We start from the raw sequence: 12,330 nt of genomic DNA, 5'->3' as shown, positions 1-12,330 counted from the left end.
TTTTATTTTTATCCTGATTGTATATTTTCTAATCTAACGGTTTAATTAATTTTGATGATGTGGATTAATGAGAGATCATTAAAGATGCATCCAATTAGTAAATATATATAAGACTATGTTTGAGAAACTCACATAGCGGTAAAATTGGAAGCGTATCAACAAGCACCCAAATGTTTATATTGTCTTGGTCGATGTCAGGATCACCAAGATCCATGGTGACAAGCATACCCTCATAAAAACCATACATCTTGCAAAGTGCTTCCCTTTTTTGCAATCAAAATGGGTTACGCTCTTAGAATTGTACAGATTTACTTCAAAATCCATACCATGATGGGTCCTTAGGTGAATTTTCTTTGTTTCCATACTTTCATGGTCTTCAAAACCCATCCTCTCCAATACATAGCGTCTTGCATGGCATGGGATAAGCTAGTCGAATTGTAAAAGATGAAAATTACACGTTGAAATAGTTGAAGCCGTGCTTAATTACGAAAAAAAATACTTGTCGTCGTTGCGTACCGTTTCAACATCGAAGGTCTCCTCGAGCTTAATGCTGAAGCGCGCGCCGATCTTCGTCCAGGTGAGGCCTATCGCACAGACTTGGTCGTCGTGGCACCAGTCGCACTCCCCCGGGAGACTTTCATCGTCCGAGTACAAAATTTCCTATGTTCATAATTCAAATATTAAACTTGTATAATTAAATATATGTACTAAAAAACCTAAATTAGATCATTATTATTCATCACGGGTTGACTATCGGTCTGTAGAGTCTTTTCTTGAAAACTCTCAGCTCACGTGGTGTATATATTCGACCGTCGGTGATGGTAGCTCTTCCTTTCATTCCCGAGTGCATTACACCAAATTGTCTAGCACACGGGAATAAAGGAGAAGCTACCCCCACGACAACAGTCCGGATTCTTCGTCCTCTCATATATAGTGGAGACTCTCCCTCACTGATTCCTCTCTGACATTTGCGACCGTCGGTGATGGTCGTTACACCTCCTTCCCCTAGTGCATAACAAAGGTCTAGCAGAAGGAGAAACGACCCCCACGACAACAGTCGGGATTCTTCGTCCTCTCATATATGTGGAGCCTCGACAGACTTAAAGTCAACCCGAAATGTCGTTTAATTATTTTTCAAGAAAATCCAAGCCACTCGATATTTCCTACATATTCTAGCACAAGTCATGCCAGAATTCATGGAAAACTCCGGCATGACCTTTGCTAAAAAAGGACATATCGAGCGCCTGAAATTTGCCGGAACGAAAATTAATCAACACTCTGGCAAAACATAGGCCACTATAGGAGGTGTAACCTGCAAACATGGCCGGCCACTTGGGCAAGCACATATCGTATTTGAGCAACACAAGATATACATGTTTATATCTACATCATATGAGCATTCAAACTTGATGGAGTAGTTTTCCCAGGTATTGGAGAACCTGCCCTCCAACGCAACCATATAGTGACGGACGTGCTCGTCCTCCTCGCTGACACGGTGACGTACCACCTCCGCGGGGTCCTCAAGCCTCCGCACCATCACTGACCCACCCGACCGCAACCAAAGAAAGTTTGGGTCAACGACAGGCTGGCTCCTCACGAAGCTACGCCCCCCGGAAGGTAGCACCTCCCAGTACCAGCTTAGCGGAGCCAGTCCCGGACATTGCTCCTCACCAAGCCCAGGCCTCCTCCGCCGAGTCGACGACGAGGATGCGGAATAGGCATCGTCGACGTCGATGCGGGAATAATTGGTTTAACTAAAAAAATAAACTAGTTCTATTAATTTTCTTACTAAAAATAAACTAGTTCTATAGTAAAATTTTAATTAGATCATCAAATCTCATATACCTAAATTTTCTTACTAAAAAAAACTAGTTTTATTAATTCAACTAGTTCAACTAAGCACTTACTATAAATAAAATAAACTAGTACTTACTAAAAATAAACTAGTTTAACTAGTTCTATTAATTTTCTAACTAATTCTATTAAACACTTACTAAAAATAGTAAAATAAACTATATTGAATTTTTCTATAAACTAAACACCACTGCCCTAAATTAGCATCTACTTAATGTGTTACCTAACCTAGTTCCCTAACTAAAAACATCTAAGTTAATTAACTAAATTCACCTAAGTTACCTAACCTAATGAACTAAATGGAGGGAGGAGGAGTACCTCACGGTGGTGGAGGAGGACGGCGGGGGAGGAGGCCGGCGCAGGGAGGGGCCGGCGGGGGAGCAGAGCCGGCGCGGGCGAGGGTGGCCGGCGGGGGAGGAGGCCGACGCGGGGGTGGGCGGCCGACGGGGGAGCATAGCCGGCGCGGACGAGGGCGGCCGGCGGGAGAGCTCCAGCGCGGGGGACGGCGGTGTGCGGCGCAGGGCGGCGGCGACGACGGTGGAGAGAGGCGAGTGAGAGTGTGAGGGCGGGGGAGTGAGAGAGAGAGGTCGAGCGCGGGCCGTTGGGCTGGATAAAGAGCCCGTAGTAGTAGCGCTTATATGTAGAAAGCGCTACTGCTACGCTGGTAGCAGTAGCGCTTCATACATAAAAGCGCTATTACTATGCCTGGCCTGCCGGCAACGGCCAATTGTAGTAGTAGTAGCGTTTTTTACTAAAACAGCGCTACTGGTAAGTGCATAGTAGTAGGGCTTTTTATAAAAACCGCTACTGATAAGTAGTAGCAGCGCTTTATTATAAAAAGCGCTACTACTATGCTACTGTCTATAAGCATTTTCCTAGTAGTGGACATGTCCAACGCCGACTGGAGGGCGTAAGTTCAGCGCCGGGAAGCTGTCACCACCGACCGGCGGAACAGGGCCAACGCCAAGAAGGCCCGGGACAGCGCGGCGCTCGCGGCTGCGGCTGCGGCGGATCAAGCCGAGGCGGCTCGCATGGGGATGATGAATCCACCCGGTGGCCATGCCCAGTACGCTCCCTGGAGCCAGCAAAGCGTCGGTTCCCCGGTCGGCTTCTCGTCGTCATTGCAACCCTGGGGATGCACACCGTCGTCGGGCTACGCCGACGGGGACGCGCACGGTGGGTTCAACCCCAACGTCACCTTCCCCATGGTCACTCGGCCCAGCGCACACCCTCGCCCGCCTTCGCCGGCATGCAGTACCCTCCATACAACTACTCACCACCGGCCTACGCGTCCTCCCCGACGCCCCCCTCTGCCGCGGCGCGCTGCCCTTCTCACAAGCTTCCATGCCCCACCTCAGCGATACTGACGTGACCGAAGCCGACATGCACGACATCATCACGGCAGGCTCGGCCCCCACCACCGCGTCCCCCGGGTTCACTACCCAGGACGACACGGTGGACCTCAATGGCGACATGGACGGCCAGGTCGAGTACGGCGAGGAGGAGCCGGACGAGCAGGATGAGGAGGAGGAGGAGAGGAGCCGGCGCCTGTTCCTGCGAGGAGACGCAAGAAGAAGAAGGGAGCGGCCAAGACCGGTGAACCGCGCATCAAGTGGGCGTCCAAGGAGCAGGAATGTCTCGCCGAAGCATGGAAAGTCGTCTGCCTCGACCCGATCATCGGCACGGACCAGAGCATCGAGATGTATTGGGAGCGCATCAAGGCCGAGTTCGAAGAGCGCAAGCTCGTCGACCCCTACTTCAAAGACGTCTACATGCAGCACGGGTCGAAGGCAATGGCGAACCATTGGGGGCTCATCCAGTCGGCGTGCAACAAATGTTATGGAATCGTCGAGGAGATCGCGGCTCGCCCGGAGAGCGGCGCCAACGTTGAGGATCAGGTATGGTACACCGGTCTCCCACTTCTTTTCGCCGTGCGCGCCCGCCAACTGTTTGTTCCTCGGCGCACCTGCTGCGCATGTTCGCCATGTATCGCCAGGACAGCAGCGACCAAGAATTCAAGTACCTCCACGTCTGCAAGCAGATCGAGAAGTGGGCGGATGTCCGGCGCACCCTCGCCAAGGCCAAGGAGACCTACAAACCGGACGCGCCGAAGCCGGCCGCGGGCGACGAGCGCCCCGAAGGCAACAAAGGGGCTAAAAAGGGGAAACACGCTGACACAGCTACCGCGCGAGTGCAGGAGTCCATCGAGCATTTCCTCGCCAACGCACAGGCCCGGGCCGCCCTGCGTGAAGAGAAGACCGAGGCGCGGTGGTCGGCATTGATGACGAACAGCGCCGTCAAGCTCGACCTACTCCAGACCGACGTCGCTGGGAAGAAGAGGAACAACGACCTGGCTTTCCTGCTGGGCGGGGCGGACATGCTCCAGAGCAACGACGGGCAGGTCAAGGCGTGGTACCTGGCGGAGCACGGCCTCATCCTGAACCAGCTGCCGTCGACGGCGCCGCCAACTCCCACGCCCACGCCGATGACGCCGTCAAGCCCGAGCGATGATGCCTCCACGACGCCCAGCAGCACAGAAGCCGCGCCGACGCCGCCCAGCACAGAAGCAGCTCCGACCCCGCCAAGCCCGCGCACGCCGACTCCGCCGACGCCGGAGGCCGACCCCGCCGTGATGCGTTGCGCGCGCGTCCTTTCTTTTTTGTACGCCGAACTATTCATCCGATCGCCGAACTGTGGCCCGCCGATCGCCGGACTTGTGGCGTTTTTTGTGAGTGGGAATGACCAAGTTTGAATTTACCGCGACTTGGGGGCGGCTCCTGGGGGCGTTACTGGGAGCTATGTCGCCCACAGGGGCCAATCAAGCGCCGGTTCGCCCCCAGGCCGCTCTTTTTCGGCGCCCTGGGGGGCCGAACGGCTGAAGATGCTCTTAGTTTGAAATATGATGGAAATGTAAAGATTTTCGTTCGGTTTATATGAAAATCATCCGTTTTGTAATAAAATGCGTTCGATCTATTAAAATCCGCTTTGAAATATATACGAACGTGGCTGAATATGATGGATAACTTCAGTATCACTTCCCGCGAATGCATCCATGAATAAACACCGTGCCCGTTTTAAGGTCGGCGTTGGACTGTTGGAGATGCCCTTAGCGTTGTTCACGATCAACCGTGTCTCTCTATAGTGAGTATCGTGTCGTCTCTCAGCCTACTCTTCCGTAGCGCCGTTCGCTCTCCCTCCCAATGGGGTGTGATCTAGTATTTTTTCCTTTTTTTTTGGCAAATGTAGGAATATATTTTACCTTTTTTCTGAATCAAAACAGTAGTAGTAGCATTCTAGTAGGGATCTATTTATACCTATCATATCACAGGCAGCCTACTCGGCTCCCATTCGTTCTCCTCTGCTTCCCGTCCTTGATATTCCCAAATATAGAAGTGCCGCCGCTACCATTATCGGCGATCATCTGCCCCCCAATCCCCCATAGTCTTGTGTAGTAGAGGGCCTAGAGTGACACTGCAGCGAAAGCAGTATATATATACTTGGATGGAGAACACCAAGTCATCGTGGTTCCACGCGCAGGCAGCGGCAGCGGCAGCGGACCTGACGCTGGCGTTCGGGCCGGCAGGCTGGGAGGAGAACCGGGAGGCGGTAGCGCCGACAGCGCGCGTGAACGGCAAGGACGTGCGGCTGTTCCCGTGCCTCTTCTGCAACAAGACCTTCCTCAAGTCGCAGGCGCTCGGCGGCCACCAGAACGCGCACCGCAAGGACCGACTCGGCAGCTTCAGCGACCCATACATGTACATGTACGGCCCCTACGGCGAAGGCCCCTTCCGCGGAACCGCCATTGATTCCGGCAGCGGCCGGTCCATGAGCAACTCCGTCCTATCGCACGGCGGTAGCCGCGTGTCGGCGCCGGCGGGCGTTGATGCCAGGCCTGAGAGGTGGGGTAGCGCCGCTCCACGCTTTGCAGAGCACGCGCAGGCGCAGCTCCTTGTGGATCCAGCCGCCGGCCATGACGGCGCGGTGGAAATGCTCAGCACGAGGGCCTCCGTTGCCAGTGCCGGTGAGGAGCTCGAGCTCGAGCTCCGCCTCTAGGATTTCTGGGGCACCAGCACCATGCGTCTACTTGCACAGGTACCTGCTACAATATCAATTTTAACTCTCTACTACCTCATAGATCTCCCTCTTTGCCGTGATTAATTAAGGTAGCACAACGTCCATTAGCGCTTGCTTTGCCGATTTCGGCAGCTAGGTATTGCTTGAAGCGCCAAGCTTAATTAATTAACGAATTACATTCCATTATCAATAAACTGCCTGCTCAATTGGCAGGTTTCAATCGATGGATGTTCCGATATATATTGCGCATATCAGCGGTATTGGCGGCGAGCCTGCAGTCCGTCGTTGCATCGTTTACCGGGAGGGAGAGCTCTCCATGCCTCGCCGTTATTTTGTTGTTATTTTGCATTGAGTGCTTTCTTGTTGCTCGCGTGGTTAATAGAACTTCCTGAAAGAAATTGTTAATACTGTTTCACGTATAGCAGTATCCAGAATCCGGACGACTATCGGGCATCAGTAGCGGTAATTACTGACGATTGTCTAAGGTTGATGAGTTCTTTCGGCAAGGCGATGATAGATCATTGTGTGCCTGATGTAAACGAGTGTGCTCGTACTATTGCACGTTTTAGCTTTTTGGATCAGGAATCAAGGGTGTGGCACGATAAACCCTCTGATCTCCCGATTCCGCTTATTGTAAAGGATATGGTTATTAATTAAATAATGTTGTCAAAGTTGAAAAAATAAACGGAAGTGTTAATATGGAGTTTTGGACTCCAACGGGGAAATATCGATGTATGCCATGTATATAATTAACATGGTATAATACCACGCCTTTGAAGTTTGAACCTTTTGCCCCTGTTTCAATTTTTGTTTTGTCGCACGGCAGACCGATAGTACATTCTGCTGCTAAATTCGGCAAAGAGAGGAGTTGCGAATGTTGGGTTCTAGAGAAACACATGAGAAAGCAGACACGAAATAGACACACACTAACACACATATATGTTGATTGTGGTTCTTCTCTTTCTTATTTAAATCTTTAGAAAGATTAGAGGTGTACAATTGTGTAACCTACCTATGATTATACAGGCCTGTTAATACATGAGTAAGAGTAACCTAGCTCTGTTTACCAGTAAGCTACATGTGCCTTGCACGTGAGAGTAAGTGCAGCCCGATATCGACATACTCCGTCTATCCACATATATAGGACCTAATACATTTTTTTCGAGGAACCGGCAGGAGCTCTGTATTTGCATTAAGAAGAAGAGAATTGGCCAGTTTATAAAGAGAACTGGCCGAAAACCGATACAACAAAACACACACCAGCCAGGGGTTGCGTACCCAACGAGCCGACTTCCCTGACGCCCGAATGACCAGAGTTGCCATCCTACCACACGACACAGAGCCGCCACTCCAGGTTACAAACCTCAGCAACTCACACATGTCGGCCCCGAGGCCGCACTCCACCCGAGTCGCCCTAAATATGTGGATGGAGGGAGTACCACATTATAATAGGCTAATATATAAAATTAAAGTAACATACCAATGAAATTTAAGAAGTACTAGGTTTAAGTCTCATCGCTCATCCCACGGTATTTTGAAATTCTTAGTATAGAATATTTGATGACTACATGGTATATATTACACAAAACTCATGTGAAATTTATGGATAGCTGAGTACTCCATCTGCAAAAAAAATGGACTTTAGGAAGGTGTAGACATAGAGTAAAATAAATGTGTTACTCCCTCCGATCCAAAATAAGTGTTGTAGATTTGAACTGGGTTTAGTTCAAAACTATGAAACTTTTTATGGATAGGAGGTAGTAGTTCGTAGTTCTTTTGAAAGAAAAAACCTTGAGCGAAGTAAAGTATGGAAGAGTCTGTGGGGTGGCCGTTTTGGCTCTAGGGGGCACATGCTCGATGATGAACAGTAAATTTAAAATAAATACTAAATATTTTTAAAATTTCTAATTTTTTTATAGATGTCCTTGTTAGTGTAACAAGCGTTCTTGATAATTTTCATGCAAAATGGGATAACAATGTTTCATCGATGAAAAAACAAAAATAAGTTAACATTTGGAGATAACATTTGGCGTTCGACTTGTTGTTCTTTTACGCAAGTCAAAATGCTTAAGCTTTTCCCCTAAAAATTTGCAGGTACCATTTGGGTGACAATAAACACATTTTTTCAAAAAAAATTGTCATTTATAGAAAAAAATAGTGCGCAAGAGCATATGCTCCCAGGAGCCGAATTGGATTTCCGAGAGTCTGGAGAAAATGAGAAGTATATGTGTTATATGCATATTATGGAATATAAATGATAAAATAAAATGAATGTCAATTCCTTTAACAAAGAAAACCTTGAAGAATTAAAGTATGGAAGAGCTTAGAACAAAGGAGAAGTGTCTTTTTTTAGGTTTGTGCATATTAGAGCAACTCTAGCAGACCCCGCAAAAACTTGACCCGCAAAACGTGTTTGCAGTTTCATGAAGATCGCGTTTGCGGGTCGAAAACTAGCGCGGCAGAACAGATACTATAAAATAAACTGTAAAACTGGAATAAAGAGCTCCTTCCTCCAGTCTGGCCGTTGCCGCCCCTTCCTCTAGCCGGCCGCGCCGGCCACGCCGGCCGCGCCCAACCCCGTCGGCTACGCCCCGTCGCCCGTCGGCCGCGCCCCATCGCCCATCAGTCGCGCCCCGTCCCTGCCGGTCGCGCCCCATCACCGTGCCGGTCGCGCCCAGCCTCGTCGGCCACGCCCCATCGCCTCCGTCGTCCGCGCCCAGCCTTGCCGGCCACGCCCCATCGCCTCCGTCGTCCGCGCCTTGCTCTATTACCAGGCGAGCCGTGCCCCTTTGCCTGCCGCGTCGGGAGGATTCCGGCGGCTAGGCTGAGGTCATGCGAGGCCACAACGATGTCGAGCTCGTCCAATTCGAACCGGCGGCGATCGATTGCGGCGTCTAGTGGCCTTTTTCCGATGTGCGGTGATGAATTCTGGCGAGTTTAGGGCGGATTTCGGCAAACTCCGCGGCGGCGTGTTTGCTCCGACGAAGTTTGACCGGTATACGGGGCCCCCTATATTCGGCCTTCCAACCTCCAAAGATAAGGGTTTCGGGTGTGCCTTTGCGGTGGCCCTTAAAAATTTTACGGGTTGGACTACTTTTACGGTTTCTGTTCTGGACACTTTTTTTGCCCAAAACTGTAAAACGCAAATTTTTTACGGGTTTGACCACTTATGTGGGGTCTGCTAGAGATGCTCTTATGATCGTGCATAAGATCAAGTATGGAATCTTTTGGATTAGTACACGTCGTAGAATCCAGCGTAGCAGGCAGAATATCCAATGGTTAACACTATTTGGATTTTCCACCTCTGAACCGTTGGACGGCTTCGTCCAACAGCCTACATAGTTGGCATGAAAGTAGATGACTAGAGTGCCCAAAATCCCTTTTTCCTGACAAAGGGAAAGAACCGTAAGGATCATTTTGTAACACCCCTTGTTGTTTTGGTGTGCCCAAGCCGCGGTATGTTGTTTTTATAAAAGTAACTTACTAGGTACTCTTGATTAGTAGCGTGGTTAGAGAAATGTATGTACATGTGTGTACAACAGGCTCAAAGCGAAGGTCGCCATACACCGACAAAGTGACACGATGATGTTTCTTTTAATAGGTTCAACCGCCTCATGCGAGTTCGATCTACATAACAGAGATGCTGAGAGAAGTGATCGGCCCATGGACGTTGAGAACGTTGCCCCCTACGAAGTTCCATGCCCCCCAACGGTCCGAGCTTTCCAGTCTATGAAGACTAGTCAAATTTTGGTATCCATGGAAATCTATCATTGACAACCATTCACAAATTCGCCATGCTAGGCGGAACGTTCCCAACAAGCAGACCATCCTCTCTAGAAACTGAACAAAATTTAGTAATCCCATGGGCCACTCTATTGCCGGCACGATTCACCTTTGCGATGGTGCATTCGGGCATAAGGCTCAAGACCCTAAAGCCTCTCTCTTCAAGTCGACAAAAGCGGACCTATCTAGGGAAACATCACACAAGTAATTCTTCACGAAAAAGCAGTCAGTATCGAGGATAAATGGCTTGTGCATGGCAATGGTGACAAAAGGACCTGCTAAACAGGTTCAAAGTTTCGCTTTATCCACACATGAGCAGTCTCTTAAAGACTCAAACTATCTCATGTATATATGTCCAAGCTATTTGCGAGATGGCTTTGGTCTTATATGGCGTTTCTATTTGGCAGTGTTTTTCATTTATTTGCGTGTGTGCGTTCATTGTTCACAGTGTGCAGTATAGCTATCCAAAGGTTGGGTGTGTGCTCGGTGTGTTTGTATTCTCTTGATGCTTCATTTTCAGTCAATAAAATACATCCTTTGTCAAAAAAATGCATGTATGTCCAAGCTATGTCTAGACTAGCATTTTCACAGCAATGATGGCATACTTTTGAACATATACTCCTCCAGGTGTGCATCACTTGGCGCACTGGTATTGGCACCAATTATCATCAACAGCCCTAGTTCATCTGCGTCACTGTGCTGGTCCAGTCCACCAGAACCCTATAGTGCGCCACCACACCTAGTGTTTCGAGCGTGTCATCTAATACGTCACTGGTGTGACTGTGCTAATAGAGAAGGAAGAGGACTACGCGCCTAGCTTTTATACACCTTTTTTTGTTCGAGCTTCGTACTTCATAAGGTAAGTCCTAGAGTACTACCTTTTTCTTCTCCCTGACGCTGTTGTCATGTGGGCGTTTCTATCCTTTGGCATGCATACCATTGACATCCTTTACTCTCACAACATTTTTTCGGTTTGACACCTTCATGAGATTTTGTTAAGATCCGTAAATAAGATTAGGGTGTTTTCAAAATAAATAGCTTACCGAACCTCGAGAGCAAAAGCAGTGACCATATATATGTCCTCTTCTCTATGGTACCAGTGGCCAATGCACACACATATCCTGTGCGATTGACATAGAGTATTTCTCATACAAAGAAAGATATATATTGTAGCATTCGCTATCAGTACACCTGTGTATGGTTCCCCGCAAAATTTGACTAGCATGTACGCCCTACTTGTATGGTAGGTAGTGTTTTTTGCGGGAAGTATAATAGCTAGCTAGCCTGATAACTCAGCGAGCCATTCTACTAGTTTTAGTTCTCAACCACAAAACGCTTGGAATAATGCACGATCCTCATGGAGTATCTCATGCATTAAGAAGAACTTAATTGTGATGTTTTTTCGGTCGACTTCGCCACATATAATATGAGTGGTTAGTTGTGGTCCTAACTGAATAAAACAGAATATGTGTTACTAATTAAGACGCTAGCTTGAAACTATGAAAATGATAAATTCCGAACTTTCAGAATTTGCCCATGGCAAATCGAATGTTTTCGATGACAATTTTAGTGATGTGAGAATGACAAGTTTAATTGACACGGACGACAATTTTCTGGCAAAAAATATGCTACATATGGATTTGTCACGCTTGCCATCCTATCGTCCTAAAAGTGCCATAAAAACGTTTAATTTAACATGGTTAAATCCATAACCTTCGGGGTCCAATAACTATTTTTTGATCTAGTTAAAATAATAATTAATCAACCATCGTGCTGGATCATGTCTTCGTGGTATGGAGAAAACCTCCGTTAATTTGCTCTTGCTGAAAAGCGAAACAGATACGTTGGCCTTTGAGCTTCGCGAAGAGGGACACGGATCGACATGCTTCATCTATTGTTGTCGCGATATTATGATAATACTCCCTTCGTTTCATAATACATGACTTTCATTTGTCAAAATATAGATGTATCTAGACATGTTTTAATATATAGATACATCCATTTTTAAATAAATGGAAGTTAAGTATTTTGGAACGGAGGGGGTAATACTGTACTAAAAAGGTTCCGCGGCACATATGCTAGCAAGGACAGCATGCATGACGCACCACACATACTGCTGCTCCAGGCCAACTGTGGTGTCACTTGGCGTACTACTACCATTGACACCAATTATGACAGTCGCTGTCACACTGCAGTGCCATCAGCGTCGCCTAATTAATTGGCGGGTCCAGTAGACCACAGACCCACTCTGAGCACAACCGGACCCCCACCGCACCAAGCGCTTTTGTCGCATTGACGGTACGGAGTGTCCCCCCTAGTCACATGGGTGGGGTGGTGTGACTCGTTACAGAACTAGAAAAAGACCGCCTAGCTTGTCCGCACGTATGGGTGGCAACTCGACGCGTGTCGAAACGTCAGGGCAGACCAAAATACCCGGCAAATGAGCGGACGCTTCTCAGGGCATCTCCAATGTGGATCGTCAGACCGCCCTCGTACGTTTTGACTACATGATCCCGATGTGTTATGCTATTTAGCGTAGTTCTGTATTGTTTGCTCGACGGTCCAAACACATTTTTCCCCGTAAACCGAAGACAAAATGGGGAGGGGCTTTGCGGGCAT

General features: G+C 48.4%; 1 protein-coding gene across 1 annotated transcript; it reads left to right on the top strand.

The window, feature by feature from the left end:
* Nucleotides 1-5,216: 5,216 nt before the first annotated feature.
* Nucleotides 5,217-6,644, top strand: LOC123100606 (zinc finger protein 7-like). Its single transcript, XM_044522508.1, has 2 exons — nucleotides 5,217-5,946; nucleotides 6,142-6,644. Exon 1 carries the CDS (start codon nucleotides 5,356-5,358, stop codon nucleotides 5,905-5,907), a length of 552 nt encoding a protein of 183 aa, XP_044378443.1. The 5' UTR covers nucleotides 5,217-5,355; the 3' UTR covers nucleotides 5,908-5,946; nucleotides 6,142-6,644.
* Nucleotides 6,645-12,330: the final 5,686 nt, after the last annotated feature.

This window comes from Triticum aestivum, chromosome 4D (assembly GCF_018294505.1).
Source record: "Triticum aestivum cultivar Chinese Spring chromosome 4D, IWGSC CS RefSeq v2.1, whole genome shotgun sequence".
Classification (NCBI taxonomy): Eukaryota; Viridiplantae; Streptophyta; class Magnoliopsida; order Poales; family Poaceae; genus Triticum; species Triticum aestivum.
The sequence above is the reverse complement of the archived record's forward strand: the minus strand, read 5'-3'. Positions and strand labels throughout refer to the sequence as shown.

Bases quoted from the DNA above. Each gene is read 5' to 3' on its own strand.
- LOC123100606 (XM_044522508.1), top strand. From the start codon at position 5,356: ATGGAGAACACCAAGTCATCGTGGTTCCACGCGCAGGCAGCGGCAGCG.